This window comes from Podarcis liolepis (assembly GCF_965112155.1).
Source record: "Podarcis liolepis genome assembly, chromosome: 12".
NCBI classification, from domain to species: domain Eukaryota; kingdom Metazoa; phylum Chordata; class Lepidosauria; order Squamata; family Lacertidae; genus Podarcis; species Podarcis liolepis.
Window position 1 is genome coordinate 11,368,156 of NC_139563.1, and position 20,975 is coordinate 11,389,130.

Consider the following 20,975-nt stretch of genomic DNA (forward strand, 5'->3'; position numbering starts at 1 on the left):
CTTACTTACTCTCAGCCCAAGGGTGGCAGCATTGAATGCCAGCTTCCTCCTCCTTCATCCCAGCATTTTCCTTGTAGAACTCACCAGGGAGGAGAGCGGCAACAAAAGTAGAATTAGTTGGCTCCAGCTTGTCATTGGCTTCGGATCCACCTGCTGCCGGGGTCCCAGTCCCCCACTCTATTAGTGCCAAGAGGTACCAGCTGCCACTGCTTTCAGCACATTTCAGGGGCTGAACAGCAGACAGGCAATTGCTTTTATGGTTTGACCCATAAGAAATGGGTCACAGAAATTTGAAAGTGTTATTTTGGGTACTTTGCAATGGTGAAGGGAAAAAAGGATGATTCATCCTGTTTCACTCAGACTACATCAGAGCTGCTCTGTGGAAGAGAAAGCCATTAGTACTTCAGCTTGAGTGGATCTCACTTAACATGCACCTAGTAAGACCAGAGCCGTTGCTAGCTGATATTGTGCCCCTGGCAGAACCGTCCAGATTGCACCCCCTAGCCACAGACAAATTAGCTCTTCCTTCTGCCTCTCCTCCAACCCCAACCCCCATTCAATTCACCCTCTATTTAAAACCTTTTCTTATGAGGCAATAATCAATATTTTTATTTATAGACATATTTATGGACATATTTTGTAGCCAATTTTGCCCCCCCCCACCTGCGCCCCTGGCAGGGGGGCCCCTCACCACCCCCTAGCTCCAGCCCTGAATAAAGCTGGAGTGCTGCACACAGTATGGAAAAACACACACACACACCAAAATGCAATCTTAGGAGGAAACCACAAAGTTTCCAGAATCATTTTAAAAGCTGTGATTATGTAGTTGCAGAGGAACTCCAGGCATTAATGGGACAATAAGAGCTATCAGCGCCGAACTTTCTCTTAGCTCATGATCAGCCTCCTTCTGTGCTGTGTTGCTTTGGAGGTCCACCTAGTGGATATATCAGGGGTGGCATCTTACCAAAGATGGAAGAGAAGAGTATTTATTGCATGTGAGATTGGCGGAGCAGTGACAAATTTTTGAAGTGCAAAGCCTCATAACAACAGGAAAGTAATACTGCAGCTTTGTGACACAGGGATAGTCAATGTGGGGCCCTTTGGATGTTGATGCACTACAACTCATCATCCTTGACTGTTGGTCATGTTAGCTGGTCTTTGTTTACTCTCACAAGCAGTGGCGAACTTTGGGCTCTCAAATTATACACCATTGTTGAGGCACCTCCTGCAGCGCAGTGCCCAGTGCCCAAACTGGGCACGCTCCCTTAAAATCGTCTTCATCACAATCCAAGAGGGGTAAGGAGCAAGAGGACATTGGGACCACCTCATTCCTGCAAGAATCCTGTCCACATCTTCAGGTTGCACCAATTGAAAGTGGCCCCACAGCTCATGAGCAGCTGGCACTCTGAACACCTTCACTGTATCCATTGCAACTGTGGCATCAAAGGCAGCATGGATGCAAGCAGGTTTATCCTAAAAATAACTCACAAATGAGTTGCATTTATTAGAGGGGCACATTGTTCCAATTTCTAGACTGAATCTAACTAGTCCACGCACCATCCAAAACAGCTCTGCAGGGCAGTTCACTGAGGAAGCAATGATGGCAAAGAAATCCTGCCTTTATGTAGTCCTCTTAATCGGGCAGCCCTTATATAGTTCCCTTAATTGCCTGCGCTTTCATTACATGGCTTGGGATCCAAGTCTCTTAAGGACTGCCTTCCTTCCTGTACATAAATTCCATCTTTGTAAACTACTTTGAAGGTGTGTTTTTTACAATCAAGCGGTATACAAATTTTGTGAAAAAATAAAATAACAAATAAATCTTCAAACGCCCTTCTCTGGGTTCCCCAGTTTCCTGAAGCCAGCTAGCTGCAGACTGGAGAGAAGTCATTTTCTGTAAACATAGAATTGTAGAGGTGGAAGGGACCACAGGGGGCATCTAGTCCAACTCCCTACAATGAGGGAATCTTTCACCCAACATGGGGCTCGAACCCACAACCCTGAGATTAAGAGTCTCATGCTCTACTGACTGAATGGCATCCTGCCTTTGGAGTACACTTCCCAGGGAGGCCCTCTTGGTGCCATACTTACTTTTTGAAACTTTTGATACCATCTGGATTGGGGGCAGAGTCCTGCCTCTGTTGAGCCTTTGGGTGTTGTCAATTGTAATACAGTATCTATATTGTGTGTTGTTAAAGTTTTCAGCCGCTTTGATTGTTTGCAAGCTGCTCTGGGAGTCAAAATACTAAAAGGCAGGCTATAAAATAGAGTAATACATGTACACAAATCCACCAGAGGGCTAAATCTGGACGGAACAGATCTCAGCTTTCTGAGTTAAGCCAATGCTAGATGGTTCAAGATCATTTTATTCTTATTTATGCTTGATTCTGCATAGGGGATGGGGTTAGGAAGAAACAGGTGGGACTTCAGGCCCTACCAAGGGTAAGGGCTGGGGGGGGGAACATGGTCCCACTCACCCTTTCTTAGTTCATTGGGGCAGCATTCTGCCTTGCATGCAGAAGGTCCTGGGTCTAATCTCTGTCATATCTAACCAGGATGAAAATATCCCTATCTGAAAGCCATGAGAGCTGCTGCTAGGCAGCATTGATGGTACTGAGATAGACCGACCAGTGGTCCAGCTCAGCACGTGGCAGCTTCCTACGGTCCTCAGATATGCAATACCAGGCCCCAAGCCTCTGAACCAGGAAAGATGGATTAAGAATACCATACCCATGACGCAGCTCCTTAAAAAATGCTGTTTTCTTGCTTTTGTACCAGGAAAACAGTCCAGCAAAGAAAAAGGTGGCTTCCAACAGAGAGAATGTTGTGGTTATTAAGGACAAATTGTACATGCTTTATATTATTGCTTTCTTTCTAAAAGGCTCTGAGCATATTATAAGCTGTTTGTGCCTTAGCAACTTTTCTAACACACATTGCCCTCGAGGTGCTGAACAGTTAACAGATGGAAACACTGAAATGTTCTGCCCTCTAGAAACTGTGCAGGAGGTTAAGTGTAAGAGATTAGTGGGGGGAGTGGCTCTTTATTCCCACTAATTAATACAGTTTCTTGAATTGCATGTGTTCCTAAGCTGCCTGAGCATAAGAGCATTAAAAGCATGCATTCCTTTGAGCAAACACTGCCTTCTGAACAAGATTAGGGTCCCTGCAACACCCAGTTAATGTGGGTGCTGTCAAGCCAAGCTAGATTAAGCCATGTGGAGAACAGCCTCTCTGCTATGGAATCTTATGAAATGTTTAAACTGCTTTACATTTAGTACTTTTTTCACAACAACAGATTCACTTCTTAGGTTTACTAATTATCATTATGAAAAAATAATCATGGTCTTTCAAATAACCTATGCCACAAAGGAATCCGCCCCCCCCCAAACATTCACATTTAAGGCAAGTGTTTTCTAAAGTTGTGAGAGTGGAGGCATACTTTTTGTTGATTAAAACACTGCCTCCACATGATGTAGATCAATAGCTGATCCCATTCGCAGACCCTTAAATTTTATTTTTCATGCTTACGAATGAAAAATTTACATTGACCACAGTCTTCTTAGATGAGACCAACATGGTTGGGATCTGTCTATCTTGGGAGACAGTGGAAAAGTGTGCCTTCAGGGGTGAAGTTCGAGAGTTACGGCACCTGCTGTGGCTATAGAGACCAATATGGAAGAGACATGTTTTGTTGCAGGTGGGGCAGATGAAGGTACTGGTGCAGATACAGTATGCCCAGGCATTTCTTCTTTCTGTGCTCCTCCTCTGGTCATTGCTGTGGATACATGACCTGACCAATTGTCTCCAGGCGCTGTGATCATCCTGCAAGGGATTCCCACAGGGTGGGGGATGTTGCCAGCCTTCATGTCACATTTGCATACATCTTTGTAATGCAGAGTTGGTCTGCCAATGGGCCTGATGACTGAAGCCAGCTTTCTATAAAGTATGTCCTTGGGGATCCTGCCATTCTGAGACAGGAGTGTGAACACGCTGGGAATGTGGCTGGGAGAGCACATCTTTGAGATTCGCTCCTGCCATGTGATGCCCAAAATCTTCCTGACACAGTGCAAGTGGGAAATTGGCATCACCATCAACCTGATACAGGAAGTCTCACCACAAGAAAGAAACCACATCTATCACACTAGGGAAGAGAGCACAGAACTGCAGATTAGGGGTTGCTGCAAAGGAAGATGAATGCCACACCCAGCAACCACAATAGTCTCCTCAAGCCTTTGAAGTCATTTTTACCAATGCAACTGAAGTTGGTTTTATGCTGTTCACAGCCACTTTCTCTCTTTGTGTTGGTGGCATAGAAATAAATAAACAAAAAGTTGCTGCCTTCCCCTGTCAGAATCCGGCCCCCAAAGCTGTCATTATGAGGGAATCTGGCCCCCAAGGAGGAAAGCCATTTCTCACCTCAGGGCCGGAGGCATAAAGGTACAAACAGCCCAAAAGACGATATCTAAAACAGCATTATAAACTATTAGTAGAGTACTTGACCTCTTTAAAATGTAGCAAAATAAACAAGAGTGGATATTTCTTTCTTTCTCTATTTCCAATTCATGCAAGACCTCTGGGAGAGATTCTTTTGCGTTATTACTTCACGTGCTGTGCACCAGCCACATTTTCAAAGGGCGTGGGCTGGGCCGGATCTCCCGCCCGCCTGCCTTAAAACTTGCCTGTCCCGCCGCTCGAGAGAGCTCGAGAGAGCAGCGGGAGAGGCAAGCAGCAAACAGCCCTGCCTCTCGTGTCATGGCGACGCGCACTGCGCGCACGCTCGCGCCTGCGAACAAGCGAGCGGGACGTCACGTGGCCGACCGTGTCCACTAAGCGGCCGCGGCGAGGCGGCTCGCGGAGGAGCGGTTTGTCCCCCCCCCCTCACCCGCTTCCCCGCTCCTCCGGCTCCCTCCCACCTTCCCGCTGACGGTTGGTGCCTCGCGCCGCTGCCCACCCCCCTCGCGCGCTCCCCTCAGAGAGCCGTTGCCTCCAGCGCCTCTCTCTCTCTCTGTCCCTCAGGTGAAGAGGATGGTGGCGGTTCCGACGAGTCGCGCTCCTGAGCCTTGCCGCCCTCCAGCAACCGCGTCGCACGGTGGCCACAACGCGGGTGAGTCTGAGGTACCGGCTGCGGCAGCAGAGACCTCCTCCCCGCCTCAGGAAAGCGCCCTGAGGCGCCCGGCTGTGGTTTTGGTGCGGACGCCAGGCCTGCTCCCGGGGCGCCGATTGAATGGGGGAGCCGCGTCGGCCCCTCTCGCCTTTCTCCTACCCCCCGCCAGCAGTATTCCTCCTCGTCCGGAGTCTCCTCTTCCGTGCCACGCTCGCTGCAAAGTCAGTCAGCCCGTGAATTAACGTCCTGCTTCTCCCCGCCCCGTCCCCGCCGTTGTCAGTGTTTAAATGTTAACGGCATCCTCCAACGTTCTTTTACGGAACATACCTAACTTAGCAAACGAAGGACGGTTTGGGGTGCGCGCGCGCGCGCGCTCTTGTGTCCTGCTAGCCTGGGAGTCAGCGCCGGTGGGACCTACGCGTGTGTAAGACGTGCAAGGAATTGCGCTGAATCTCGGTGAGCGAGGAGAAACTTGGCAGGGAGGGGCCGGGGAGAGACAGACGCTGGCTCGGGAGCCTGATAATCTAAATTCCGAAAGGGGGGATAGACGAAGGAGGGAGGGAATCGGTTCTTTCCTCCCGTTTTGGAGAGGACAAATCAACCAGTCAATCAATCAATCAATCAATCAATCAATCAATCAGGGGGACGTGCACCTGAGGCAACAGTGCATCAGGTGAGTAAAAATATGAGCAGTTTTCGCAGGCCAGTTGTTGCCTTCCTTTTCCTCTCCTGTTTGCCGCAGTGCCAGGAGGTACCTTTTCGAGATCTCCACATGCAGGTTAGGTAGGTCCCTCTTTTGTACGCACTGTGCAATGGGGAGGTGGAAGATCAGTATGTACAGTATGCAGAAGTGTGGGGTTGTTGTCATGGTGGTGTTCCTTTCCCCCCCACCTTTGTAGGATATTGGGAAACTGGAGTTGGAAGATTTGTGGGTGTTTTTTGTTGTTGTTTTTTTGTTTGTTTATACAACCAGCTGCTTACAAGTTCTTGCAACCAATGAGCAAGATGGTTTTGCTCCTTTGAGATGCTCTTTTGTGCTACCTAATGAATGCTTTCAGCCCCGGTCAGAATGTGGCAGTCAATAAATCGGCAGCTGAGAGAAAGCCTCAGTCCAAAACACACTTTTTCCGGGAGTAAGACCCAATTAATTCAGTCAGACTTGCCACTGAGCAACCATTAGAATTTTATTTGTTTGCTGATCGTAATGTAGTGGAGAAAGTGGAACAGGCATTTCTAACATGAGTTGTGGAAAAGGAGAAACTGGTGTGAGCCAGAATTTTCTGTATACTGAAATGTATAGCATTCTATTATGATGACCATATCATAGATTCTCTACCATTGTAAGGCAGAAGCAAATGTCATGGTGGAAGCTCTCTTCATATTTGTACAGGTTTTGATGTTTAGAATTTCATCCCTGCTTATATAGGAATGATATGTGGTAGTGTTTTTTTTTTAAGTATAAGCAGGGCTTTTTTCAGCCAGAACTCAACGGAATTCAGTTCCAGCACCTCTGAGGTGGCAGGGCACCATTGCTATTATAAGAGAACAAGGGAGGCGTTTATGGTGAGTTCTGGCATCTCTTTTTCTAGAAAAATAGCACTGAGTAGAGTATCTGAAGTAAGTTTTCACACTTTTTTTTAATTGGTAAGAGTTTCTCTAAGCCCTGGTTAGAAGTTTTGTATAGCTATGGGTTATTGCATGCTTACTTTTAGTAGCTACAGAAAAATATTCAATTTATTGATCAAAATATTCCTATTCACTGTAGCCTTATGCATGTCTACTGAAAACTGAATCCCATTGACTTTAGTGACACTTACTCTCAGATAAATGTATATAGGATTGTCACCTTAGGCATCTTTCTCTTGTGGAAAGTTCAAGTTAAAATAACATTGGAAATAATGTTTTAAAAACTCCCATTGTGTCATGTTATATCTGCTATGGAATGCCCTAACTCCTGAACCTTGTTGGCTGGAAAATAGCAACAGTGTGAGGTAGGAGACAGAATAGCTCCATTCTTAACATATCACATGACCTGGATTTCTGTGCTTCAATAATCCTTGCGTTTTCCTTGGCACAAGTTAGTGCAGGACAGGGAGTTGCTTTATTTTGCTCAGGAATTTAATTACTACTGCTGTTGACTAGGTTAAGCAACAACGATCCTTACTATTATTTATCACAGTTGCAATGTTGAGAATTGGCAGATGATTAGGATATCAACAGTGAATCAGAAAAAACTTTCATTTGTTTCCTTAATATGTTGCAATTGCATCCTGTTATTGTATTGCAGACATTTGTAAAATGTGGATTTTACAGCCCCAGCGTGCATGTAGGTGAGAACAATGTATTATTAATTTTATCTTCACTGTCACTACTAGTGATGTGTTGCATAGGTAGTGCCCTTTTATTATTTTTGGGTGGTATTCTCATAACTGAAGTATTGTTCATGACTGAACAATTGTTGTGGAGAGTGTATAGAAGGATAAAGTAGGATATGGAAAGGAGAACCATTCTTCAGCCTCTGATTGCTGCAGTAATCCAGCTAAACCCTACAAAGTCTAATCTTCTGGCAGAGATGGGTTTAGTACCATGTTGATTAAGTACTAGTTATTGAAGCAGGGGATAATATAGGGAAAATTACAGAACTGACCTAGGAAAACTTATGTGGGGGCTACGTTCTAGAGATTGTGCCTAAAGCCAAAATTGTGTATAGTCAAAACATATTGGGTTTAGCGGTGGATGTGATTGCCAGTCTTTTTTTAATGTGTGTGCATGTGTGTAGTTACAGTAGATACACAAATAAATAACTGAATAAACAAATAGAGTGATTTACAGCTGCTTTGTTAAATGTTTAGGCTTCTGCCTTCCTCAATAACCCATTTGTTATTTCAATTGGATGTTGGAAACCAATAGTACAGTTTTAAAGAGGCTTAAGATGAAACAATTTTAGCAAGACAAAAGTGGTATGCAACCATTTCTTTTTTAAAAAAGGAGAATTAAAAAAGTGAAGGAAGCTATAGTATTGCCTCTACAGTTTCTTCATTTCCATCAGCTTGCCAAAGTTATAGAATTGGGAAGTGCATTCTCTCCAAAGATGCTGTTGCTGAAACAATTCCGATCTGAGAGGGGTAAAAAAAGAGTGCAGTTCTTAAGTTATTTGAAGGCTGGTATATGCATAGATTTAAGCTAAGACTGATAGTTCACCTTAGGTAACAATCTTAGAACTTGATTTATTGATTGCATTTTTTATGACCGTTCCAGTTTTTCAGCTTTCAGAATGCGGAAGAAGCAGAAAGCCTTTGTTTTCCTGTCTTTCACTCAGTGAGGATGATGTCACAGTAAGCTAGTCTATATTTCACAACTCTATTGATGCGTTTCAACTAGATTGGAGTATTGCTCAGATTCTTTTTCTATGGTGCTAGATGGAAAATGAACATGACCTGCCTTTCGCAGTAGTGGTATCATACCTAGTCAGTTCCTTTGTTGAGTTCAAAACCTGTAAATCGGGCACCAACTTGAATAAAATATTGAGGGCTGGATTAAGCTCGCACATGCTCCCTCCACTTTGTGGAGGAAAACCTCTTTGGTTTAACATTGTTTTTGTGTTTTGTTTTCTAACTTTCTTTTGATATATCTGATTGACTGCTGCCCTTTTTTTAAATACAAAGAAAGCTAAAATTCTATGACCTCTGCTGGCATGGTGCCCAGTGCACCTGTACCTTCTGTATCTCCCAGTTGGTAACTCTGTTTGGAAGGGTTTAGAAGCTTTCACTTCAGCTTTTGGTTCTGGCTAGGTGTTTCTTCTGCTGTGAATGGTTTTAGTGGTGTTTTAAGAGACAAACCTGTCTTGATGCACTTCTTGGAAGTGGTTCCATTTTCCCTCACCTTGATCAGTTCATGGTCCTCTAGGCCTGGTCTATCAACCGTGAAATCTTTTATGTGTGCCAAGAAAAAGGTCTATCTGCCTCTCATTGAGACATGTGATCCTGTTAGATGACATTTAACCAATCTATTATATTTCAATCCAGCAGCTTGGTCATGAAACTTTTAGTAGCTTATTCAGTCTGATCTGTGATGGTAGCCAAGTATTCTTAGCTATTGTTGTGGAAAAAATACAATAGATACTTAGCCTACTATAGCTACTGCTAAAATTTTCTATCTTAATATATTATAAGGTTGCCTGAATATCTGTTTCACGTGTCTATAGACAGCTTTAATTTTCTGTTTCTTCCTAACTCTCTTGAGAACGTTACATTTCCTAAAAGCATGCATGGATTGCATAAAAGTGTTTAGATTTAAGTTTGATATTTTGGGTAGAATAACAGACATCCTTGTTATCATCATTTAAGCCATGAGCACCTTTGTTTTCTACAAACCTTAAGCTGTTATTCTTTTAAGGCTAATCAAAGTGCTAATGTAAACTGAGGCTATTTGCCCCAATCTAGGTACCTACAGCTTTCAACTATTTGGGAACTTGCAGTTACTTTGTAACCAGACTATAACATATTATGGCTCTTTGGGATATAGAACTGTTCAGATTTTTATTAGTCAGGATTAATAATGAACCGCCTTTCCGTTTGTCTCATATTTGGGGAAAAAATTTGACAGAATGTTTTCCTCAATTTATCCTCATGTCTGCAAAATCAGTGAAAGTTTTAGAAAAGCTAGAACTAGTTAAAACTCTGTGGAAGCAATGATGGAATATAGCCATTTCACCATAGTCAGAATTTGCAGTATCTTTCAGCTAAAAAAGAAAGAAAACATGGCAACATTCTGATGCCAAACTCAATTTTTGCACTCAGGGAATTAATTATGGGTTGTGAAATTTGTATTTCACGTTGGTAATATTTTTTACTTGAGTTGTATAGGGCAAATAAAGCATGGCTTGTGGCATGGAGCAAAGACTATATGCAACATGGTATAAATCTATTTGTACCATACAAGTGTGGAAGTCAGTGCTGGACATGGGACCTAGATTCCTAAGCATCTCAGTCTTCACTTGGTAGTGGTGCCTGCCCTGTGGAACGCCCTCCCATCAGATTTCAAGGAAATAAGCAACTATCCTACTTTTAAAAGACATCTGAAGACAGCCCTGTTTAGGGAAACTTTTAATGTTGAATGTGGTACAGTGGTGCCCCGCAAGACGAATGCCTCGCAAGACGGAAAACCCGCTAGACGAAAGGGTTTTCCGTTTTTGAGCTGCTTCGCAAGACGAATTTCCCTATGGGCTTGCTTTGCAAGACGAAAACGTCTTGCGAGTGTTCCGATTTTTTTTTGCTTTCCCCCCCTTTTTCTAAGCCGCTAAGCCGCCAATAGCCTTTTAGCCGCTAAGCCTTTAATAGCCGCTAAGCCTTTAATAGCCGCTAAGCCTTTAATAGCACTAAGCCGCTAATAGGGTTGCTTCGCAAGACGAAAAAACCGCTAGACGAAGAGACTCACGGAACGGATTAATTTTGTCTTGCGAGGCACCACTGTATTGTGTTTTTAATATTCGATTGGGAGCTGCCAAGAGTGACTGGGGAAACTCAGCCAGATGAATGGGGTATAAATAAATTATTATTATTATTATTATTATTATTATTATTATTATTATTATTATTAGACCCCTTTAAGAATGTGATAGTAGACTTGCTTGATTTTCATACGAACAGAAGAAGAGCATGCTGGATCAGACAAAAGGCTCATCTAGTCCAGCATCCTGTTCTGTCAGTGGCCATCCAGATGCCTGTTGGAAACTTGCAAGCAGGATATGAGGATAAGAGCACTCCTCTGTCCCGCAGTTTCCAGCATCTGGTAATCAGAAGCATACCACCATGATGGCAGAACACAGCCATGATGGCAGAGCACTGATAGGCTTATCCTCCTGAATTTTTCTAATCCTTTTTAAGACCATCCAGGCTGGGGACCATCACTACTTCCTGTGGGAATGACTACAATTGGAGTATAGTTCTGATCTTCTCACTTTAAAAAGGGTATTGAAGAGAACAGGTTTGGAAAAGGGCAGCCACAATGATGGGGCAGCAAGTCCTGTATGACGAAAGGCTACAGCATTTGGGACTTTTCAGTTTAGAGACTGTCGTGTAAGAGGTGTCTTCTGTTATTGTGTCTTCTGCCATACAAGTGGTGTCTTGTGTAGAGATGCCTGATGCTATTTTGTTCTTTAAATAGTACTGTTTAACTGAGATGGTCTGAGCAATTTGGTTTGGATGCTGCAAACACTATTTTCTTGTATCTGTTTTTCTTGAGCAACATAAAGGAGGAAAGAGATATTTCGGACCTCTGCGTCTCCCAGGAGAAACAGCATCAAGTAGAATTAGAGTAATATGGCAAACAAGAAGGATACTACCTTTGGAAAGGGAACATTGAAGCTGAAATAAAATAGGCAGGTTGAAAGAAATGCATCTGTTTTGAAGATATCAGCATTACTTCTTGGACTTCATGTTTTGACTAGCTTGCTTTATAACTGTCTCCTGTGTCGATTGTGATATGTCATTGTGATTTGTAGAATTATATATACAATCAAATTTTAAGAGTAGCTGTATTTTTCCAGAGTGGCACACAAATTGCCCCCCTCCTTTTAAACCATTTTTATTATATTTACATTCCACCATTACTCCAAGGAACTCAAGGTGGTTTCCACGCTTCTTTCTCCATTTTATCCTTGCCAACACCCTTGTCAGGTAGGTCATTCCTAAGATAGTGACTGTCCCAAGGTCACCCATTGGATTGAGTGGGGATTTGAATCCTTTTGGGAGTGGACTGGTTTTAATTAAAGGGCTGCTGTGCTTTTTATTGTAATTATTGGTATGAAAACACCAACTAGATTATGCTGTAACTACAGGGCACATGCTTTTACTACATAACATTGTCCTCTGCTAGCGTGCACTTTAATAGAGAAAGGTCAGTACTTGGTTTTTTCACTCTATAATTCAGAAAGCGAATCTTAAAACTGTCCAGCTGAGATGTGTGTATCTGCAGCATTCCTTTACAGCTCATTTAACCAAGTGCTATGGATACAGTTTGAAGAAACTCTGTGAAGATGACTTAATTTTTATAGGTACACTGGATTACTTGTATCTAGGAAATTGACCTTCCAGTCCCTTCTTGTACTACAGTACTGGTGAGGACAAAGTGTCTCACTGTTAATGACCAGCAGCTAATACTGGAAACTTAGTGTGTACTCCTGTGCATGTCTGTTCATTGAATTTGGTTTAAGGGGCTTAGTCCTAAGTTGATGGGTATAGGATTGCAGCATTAGTTCTCTTCTGTTCAGAGGACTTAAATTCAGCGGTCATAGCATATATTATTAGTAATATTGCAGCATGTATATGTATATATGCCAGTGCAGGTTTGTGGGCAAATTAAAATTTGTGGGAGGCTGAAGCATCATTGCCACTGCTCTTTGCAGCAAGGCCTATAAGCAAAATTAAGAATAAATTTCAAAATTAAGTAGGAAGGGGCAGGAACTGAACATGTTTCTTAACTTGTTATGACATTCTCATAGGAAATATACTGTTCCTTGTTTGAAAATTCTACTGAGTGGCCAACATAGAGAGGCCATCATATTTGTGCTTAAGTATTTTCAGTCATGGATTTCTTGGCCTTGGTAAGTAAATACTCTATGGCTAGTTGCAGAAACTCTTAATCCAGTGCCAAATCTTGAGTTTGAGGTGCAAGTGTTGTGGATTGCAGAGGGAGAAAAACAGAGCCAGGTGTATGTACCGGTAATTCCTTGTGTCATTGAAGGGGAGGGGAAAGAAGAAGCTGATTACCAATTGTGTCCTGGGTCTAGAAAAATATTTTCTGTAATTGCAACTACACAATAAGTTAGTAACAGAGACTGGTGACCCAGAGCTTGGTATGATCCAGGGTCTTTCCACCTCACCTGCAGCAATCCCTTGTTCCATTGACATGGTGTTGCAGTAGTTCTTTCTGACATGGGTAAACAAGAGTGAAGTGGTGCAGCACTCAAGTGAAGAACCAGAGTTTCTGTGTATTTAAGAGAACAAAGTTTGAGAATTCATGTCTTTTCTCCTGTAGGATGAGTTAAAATAGAACTAAAGTTGCTGAGTGTGTGTGTGTGTTTCTTTGTGGCTGATTAGCTGTTTTCCCTGTGTAAAGGTCAGAGGGGGCAGGGTTTCTGTTGAGGCAGGGGATTAGCTGTGGGAGGAGCTTATCAGAGTTTGTAGGGCATCTTATAGATTTAGGGGAGCTAGTCTCAAACGTTTGTTGGGGGAGACCTAGGTTTTTTTTTTTTGTGGGGGAAGTCATTTGTCCTGTCTTCAAGCTTTTTATGATGGAGGACCTCTGTAGCCACCCCCAACAACACGATCTCAAGATGGAAGGGGAGGGAACAGCTGCAGTCGCCTGCGATTCCTGCGCAATGTTTGCCATCTTGCCAAAGGTTGCAGGCAGCTTTACCTGCAGCAATTGCATGTTGATTGCCCTTTTAAAAGACAAAGTACAGCAACTGGAGGAACGTGTAGCTACGCTCCAAAGAATTAGAGAGCTGGAGCTCTTCTTGGAAGCAACAGAGCACACCGTCCCCACCAAGGAGGAGACAGGGGACTCCCCTGAGAAGGAGGATAGTTCACCAATACAGGAGCCAGATATATGGAGAAACGTGACTCAAAGAAGTAGGAGGCCCAGGGTTCACTCTGATTGTTTAGAAATACACAATCGCTTTGAGGTCCTCTCCCCTAGCATGGAGGACGAAGAGCAGACTCCATTTGAGGATCTCTCCCTCATTACAGTCGATCAGGTATATGAAGACGAGCAGCAAAGTCAGTCCTCAGGGAATGTGCAGGCGACCTTGGAACGGACAGCTCATGGAAAAACCCTGACCAAACCCAAGAGGAGGCGTGTAGTGGTGATAGGGGATTCCCTACTGAGGGGAACAGAAGCAGTGATCTGTGGGCCTGACAAGATGTCTCGGGAAGTGTGCTGTCTCCCCGGGGCTAAGATCCAAGATGTAACTGAACGACTGCAAGGAATCATAAAACCCACTGACAAATACCCCTTCCTCTTGGTTCATGTGGGAACCAATGACACTGCAAGCAATAGCCTCCAGAAGATCAAAAGAGACTATGAGGCTCTCGGCAGGAAATTGAAGCAACTAAATGCACAAATTGTCATCTCGTCTGTCCTCCCAGTTGAACGACGTGGCCCAGGGAGAGAGGGGAAAATAGTGGAAGTGAACAGCTGGCTTCGCAAATGGTGTAAACAGGAACGGTTTGGATTCTTAGATCACGGACTGCAGTTTCTTGAAGATGGACTTCTGGCAAGTGATGGGCTGCACCTCACAACGGTTGGGAGAAATGTTTTTGCCAAAAATCTCAGAAATCTCATCAGGAGGGCTTTAAACTGACTAATGTGGGGGAGGGAGACAGTGCTCCTGAAGGTAGGAGTCTATCAATTAATGAAGATGATCATCCAAATGTCATAGACCAAATGGAGCAAGCAGCACACGGACCTAGTGGTGGGAGGAAAAAATCCTTAAATAAGAGACACGGGGGAATAATTAATGGACTTCAATGTCTGTACACTAATGCGCAAAGCATGGGAAATAAACAAGATGAGCTTGAGCTCTTGGTACAGCAAACTAAATATGACATAATAGGCATCACTGAAACCTGGTGGGATAAGTCCCACGATTGGAATGTAATAATGGGGGGATACAATCTATTTCAGAGAAACAGACCAGACAAGAAAGGAGGAGGAGTGGCGTTATATGTCAGGGATGTGTATACCTGTGAAGAGATCCAAGATTTAGAACCTCAAAGCCAAAGTGAGAGCATTTGGGTCAAAATTAAGGGAGAGAAGAATAACAGAGACCTCATTGTGGGAGTTTACTATAGATCCCCAAGCCAAACGGAGGACATAGATGATGCCTTCCTGGAACAGATGGCCAAGCATGCAAAAGGAAGGGAGATAGTAGTAATGGGGGACTTCAATTACCCGGATATTTGTTGGACGTCAAACTCAGCCAAGAGCATAAGGTCAAACAGATTCCTCACTGGCCTTGCAGACAACTTCATTGTCCAGAAAGTGGGAGAAGCAACAAGAGGAACAGCCATTTTAGATCTGGTCCTAACCAATGTTGATGACCTGGTTAGTGGGGTAGAAGTGGAAGGATCATTAGGCGCGAGTGATCATGCTCTTCTGAAGTTTACTATACAGCGGAAAGGAGCAGCCAAGCATACTAGGACTCAATTTCTTGACTTTAAGAAAGCCGACTTCATAAAACTTAGGGAAGTGCTGGGTGAGATCCCATGGACAGCAATACTAAAAGGAAAGGGAGTTCATGATGGCTGGGAGTTTGTTAAGAGGGAGATAGTAAAAGCACAACGTCAGGCAATACCAATGAGACGGAAACATGGAAGATGCCTAAAGAAGCCAGGGTGGCTATCTAAAGAACTTTTAAATGAATTAAGATTAAAAAAGGATGTGTACAAAAAATGGAAAAGGGGGGAAACCACCAAAGAGGAATTCAAACAAATAGCCAGCACGTGTAGACACAAAGTCAGAAAAGCTAAAGCACAGAATGAACTCAGGCTTGCTAGAGAGGTTAAAAGCAACAAAAAAGGCTTTTATGGGTATGTTCGTAGCAAAAGGAAGAACAAAGAAACAGTGGGGTCACTCAGAGGAGAAGATGGTGAATTGCAAACAGGGGACACAGAAAGGGCTGAACTCCTCAATGCCTTCTTTGCCTCAGTCTTCTCCGATAAAGAAAACAATGCCCGACCTGAAGAATTTGGAGCAAATGATTCAGCAAAGGAAACACAGCCCAGAATAACTAAGGAGATAGTACAAGAATATTTGGCTAGTTTAGATGTATTCAAGTCTCCAGGGCCAGATGAACTGCATCCAAGAGTATTAAAAGAACTGGCAGATGTGATCTCAGAACCACTGGCAGTCATCTTTGAGAATTCCTGGAGAACAGGCGAAGTCCCGGCAGACTGGAGGAGGGCAAATGTTGTCCCTATTTTCAAAAAGGGGAAAAGAGAGGACCCAAATAATTACCGCCCAGTCAGTCTGACATCAATAGCAGGGAAGATTCTGGAACAGATCATTAAGCAAACAGTCTGTGAGCACCTAGAAAGGAATGCTGTGATCACCAATAGTCAGCATGGATTTCTGAAAAATAAGTCATGTCAGACTAACCTGATCTCGTTTTTTGACAGAATTACAAGCCTGGTAGATGAAGGGAACGCAGTGGATGTAGCCTACCTTGATTTCAGCAAGGCATTTGACAAGGTGCCCCATGATATTCTTGTAAAGAAGCTGGTAAAATGCGGTCTTGACTATGCTACCACTCAGTGGATTTGTAACTGGCTGGCTGACCGAACCCAAAGGGTGCTCATCAATGGTTCCTCTTCATCCTGGAGAAGAGTGACTAGTGGGGTGCCACAGGGTTCTGTCTTGGGCCCAGTCTTATTCAACATCTTTATCAACGACTTGGATGATGGACTCAAGGGCATCCTGATCAAATTTGCAGATGACACCAAACTGGGAGGGGTGGCTAACACCCCAGAGGACAGGATCACACTTCAAAACGACCTTGACAGATTAGAGAACTGGGCAAAAACAAACAAGATGAATTTTAACAGGGAGAAATGTAAAGTATTGCACTTGGGCAAAAAAAATGAGAGGCACAAATACAAGATGGGTGACACCTGGCTTGAGAGCAGTACATGTGAAAAGGATCTAGGAGTCTTGGTTGACCACAAACTTGACATGAGCCAACAGTGTGACGCGGCAGCTAAAAAAGCCAATGCAATTCTGGGCTGCATCAATAGGAGTATAGCATCTAGATCAAGGGAAGTAATCGTGCCACTGTATTCTGCTCTGGTCAGACCACACCTGGAGTACTGTGTCCAGTTCTGGGCACCACAATTCAAGAAGGACACTGACAAACTGGAACGTGTCCAGAGGAGGGCAACCAAAATGGTCAAAGGCCTGGAAACGATGCCTTATGAGGAACGGCTAAGGGAGCTGGGCATGTTTAGCCTGGAGAAGAGGAGGTTAAGGGGTGATATGATAGCCATGTTCAAATATATCAAAGGATGTCACATAGAGGAGGGAGAAAGGTTGTTTTCTGCTGCTCCAGAGAAGCGGACACGGAGCAATGGATCCAAACTACAAGAAAGAAGATTCCACCTAAACATTAGGAAGAACTTCCTGACAGTAAGAGCTGTTCGACAGTGGAATTTGCTGCCAAGGAGTGTGGTGGAGTCTCCTACTTTGGAGGTCTTTAAGCAGAGGCTTGACAACCATATGTCAGGAGTGCTCTGATGGTGTTTCCTGCTTGGCAGGGGGTTGGACTCGATGGCCCTTGTGGTCTCTTCCAACTCTATGATTCTATGATTCTATGAGTTTTCAGCCTTTGCTCAGTTCAAAACATGGTCCCTGTTAAAAATTAGTTGTCCTGCAAATATTTTAAGCAGTTAGGCTGTAAATGTTTAAAGTTCAGATTATATTTGCTGTTAATGTGTCTCAACCTGACATTTCCAGTAATAAATGAACTTTACTTGCTTAACATGGTATTTGTTTCATTCTTTCTTTGCGTCTCACACTCTTTGCTCCAAATGCTGAGAGCCAGTATTGGAGGTGAAGATCAGTCTGTTTCTAACAGTTGAATTTGCAAGTAGCTTGTTAGTTTTAAAAAAGGAAGGACTCATTGACTGAATACCTATTTTAATCAGGTTCTGAAGCAGATTTTGCAAGTCCTGAGAGGGAATTTAGTTATCATTAACCACTGTTAGTGCTGAAGCAAATACAACACAAAGTGCTTGTTAAGTCAAGGGCAGTAGGATTTTTAAAGGAAAAGGGAGGGAGTATTTGTTTCTGAGAGTGATGCTTGATTTAGAAACAGGAAGCCAGCAGTTTATCCAAGATAGACATTTTATTGAGATGCCCACAAGGCATTTGAGAATGTAATCTTATTATGTGGTGCTTTCTTTGTAGAATATTTGCAATGATCAGTTGTGTAAAAATGCTGTTAATGCTTCAATTAAAATTTCTGTATCCATTGCTGTTCCTTAGTTTTATGGTAACTTGGCATACTGATAAGTTGATGTATGATTTGATGTTTTTGTATAGGATGAAAAATTATCATTCCCAAGACATTATTACAGTCTACAGTTAATTTAAAATAGATCATTTTCTGAAAGGCCAGCTTTCAGGAAGAGGCTTGTAATTGGAAATCTTACCCTTTCCCCTTTTATATTTTTTTAGGGGATTGAGAATGTGCTAACAACAATGCTAGGATTACAATGGGAAGTGTCACACTTCGCTATTTCTGCTATGGCTGCCTCTTCACATCTGTGACCTGGACACTTCTACTCTTTATTTATTTCAACTTCAGCGAAGAGACCCAGTCTTTCAAGAATGTGCCCATCAAGGGGCTTGAACCTCAGAAGCCATTTCCTAAAAAGATCTATCCCCGTTTTGTCCATGGGCCAGTACACATACCTGAAGCTCACCACAGATACAGTAAGAACAGGAATCCATTGGGAAATGCTGCACAGGATCCCATCAAGGGGGATACTGAGATGTCTCCTGAAATGGGTAAGTGAATAGTAATTGACTGCATTGAAACTCATATTGTGAAAACCAGATGTGAAGTGCTTCTGTCTTCCTATGTAGTTTCAGACAGGAAATGAATGGGAGCCCTAAATTAGAAAAGTGCTTGCTCTTGAAGCACAGTGGTTTACCCAGATTAGTAATTGCCAGACATATATATTACTAATGAAAAATGCAGAGGCAATTCAGTTAGATCTGCTATTTTAATAAACCATTAAAATACAAATAGATCTTTGTCTAGTTTAGTGCCAAAATATGCTAGGGATGTTTTGCCATCTGCAAAGAAATTATCATCTGATAAGGTAATCAGACTTGCTTTATTTATGATATGAAAGCCAGACATACAGCATAGTGTTCATTATGAATCACATTCTACAGTATTAGGGGTACAGCTTGGTCTGAAATGTCTGGACTCTGAGGAGACCTTTGGAAGAGCAAGATTCTGTAGGAGTCTTGGTATTATAGGGGAACAGGAACCTTGAGGAACCCACAATCTTTGAGGGCTTGCAGAATCTGCCAGCCTCAAAAAAACATCCCAGCCAAGGAACTAAGTGCCCCCACATTCTCTGCCCCCCTCTTTCTCTCATAATTGAAGGTGGTGGTGGGCCAATCTGGAAGCCCAGAACTGGCAACAGTGAACCCTTACAGCGGCTCATGTAGCCACTTATGGTCTCTTTACTGTAGTTCCACCTATAAGGGGAAATGAGTGTAGTCCCTGGAACTGAGAATGAGGAAGAGGCTTAGCAGTCACGACTACAGAATTGTGCAGCCTCTGTCTGGTGTCTTGTACAATAGCACCTTTTCTTCACAGAGCCAGTTGTACTCTGCACCCGGTTCCCAGCCTCAATTTCCTTCTTATTTCCTCAGGGTGAGGAACCTATTCATCATTAACCAATGCATGTAGAATGCTATTACTGCATGTAGCTCTCAGAAACATATTTTTGACCAGTAGGTTTTTCTTCATGAAACTGGAGAAGCTAAAAATTCTTATTTACTTTTTTGATCACGCTTTCCCTGAATGCTTGCTTCATAGTGAATGAACTGAAGATGCCTATTGGCTTTGACTGTTAAGAAGATTAGGTTACATGACCCATAAGCTGTATGCAATTTTAGTTGCAGCAAGGAGAGAATATGCTTTGTAAAATAGGGAGGAAAGCTTAGAATCATTTCCAAGATGCATTCCCTCCTTTAAAAAGAGTGGAGAATGAACCTGGGCCCTGGCTATTCTAGAAAAAAATAGGCAAGGCCCAGGTTCATTCTCCAGAGTTTTCAAACTAAAGGTGTTTGTTTCTAGTCCTCAGATGTGCAAGAATAGGTAAGAGGCCACAAAATTAATAAACAATTTGAACTCATTGCATGCTGCTTTCTAAACCTTTGTACCATGCCTCCCACTGGTTTGATTTGATTTTTCTTTTTTGTGCTGCATGATCCACCGGTTTCAATATGTTTAGTGAAAAATAAAACAAACTAGCTGTAGTCTTCTGGCCTGAAAATTTTAACTGCAGTATGGCTGTATATTATGGACAAGTGTTGTTAAGGATGTACACGTAGATGTGTTTTCTGCACAACTGGAAGATCCTGAAGGAGCAAGTTTAGAAAAGAAAAGAAAAGTGGTGTGGAGTATTCTATGCCCCTTGATGCCATTTTGTCCTCTTTGCACTGTGCAAACTGTTCTTTGCCTACTATGCTCCTGCCTGTCATATGGGCAAGTGAGGTTAACGAGCGGTTAGCGTGGACTAGGTGTATTGAATCAACATGCAAACACAGCCATGTCTCCTCCTCTGAAATCCCACGCAGCTATATCACTGGGGACTACTTAAAATTATTGAGACCAGCTTTGCAAATTGTGTGTGTATTTTAGCCTTCTGCCTCCTACATTCTTGCCGTCCTTCTCCCCCACTCCCTCCTGCCCCAAAGAGCAATACAGTGGTACCTCGGGTTAAGTACTTAATTCATTCCGGAGGTCAGTTCTTAACCTGAAACCGTTCTTAACCTGAAGACCACTTTAGCTAATGGGGCCTCCTGCTGCCTCCGCGCCGCCGGAGCACGATTTCTGTTCTCATCCTGAAGCAAAGTTCTTAACCCAAGGTACTATTTCTGGGTTAGCGGAGTTTGTAACCTGAAGCATATGTAACCTGAAGCGTATGTAACCCAAGGTACTACTGTATTCCAGCTACCTCTTCTGGCTCTCTTTAAGACTTGAAAAGAGATCTTCATTAGTACCATAGTAGTATGGTAAATACTGCACAAATATTGCTATAAATGCCTTGAGCTTAGATAGGCCATCCTG

At 43.1% G+C, this 20,975-nt stretch overlaps 1 protein-coding gene across 6 annotated transcripts in view; it reads left to right on the top strand.

Annotated features, from left to right (window-relative positions):
* The first annotated feature begins 4,804 nt into the window (after positions 1-4,804).
* The window catches only part of GALNT11 (polypeptide N-acetylgalactosaminyltransferase 11), a 34,361-nt gene continuing 18,190 nt past the window's right edge, over positions 4,805-20,975 (top strand). The window contains exons 1-4 of one of the 6 annotated variants that reach the window (XM_083466968.1): positions 4,830-5,104; positions 8,363-8,439; positions 11,348-11,483; positions 18,338-18,670. In XM_083466968.1, the coding sequence (XP_083323094.1) occupies positions 18,376-18,670 (295 nt within the window). In that variant the 5' untranslated portion in view covers positions 4,830-5,104; positions 8,363-8,439; positions 11,348-11,483; positions 18,338-18,375. The other 5 variants (XM_083466970.1, XM_083466972.1, XM_083466971.1 and 2 more) reach the window with 5 other exon arrangements.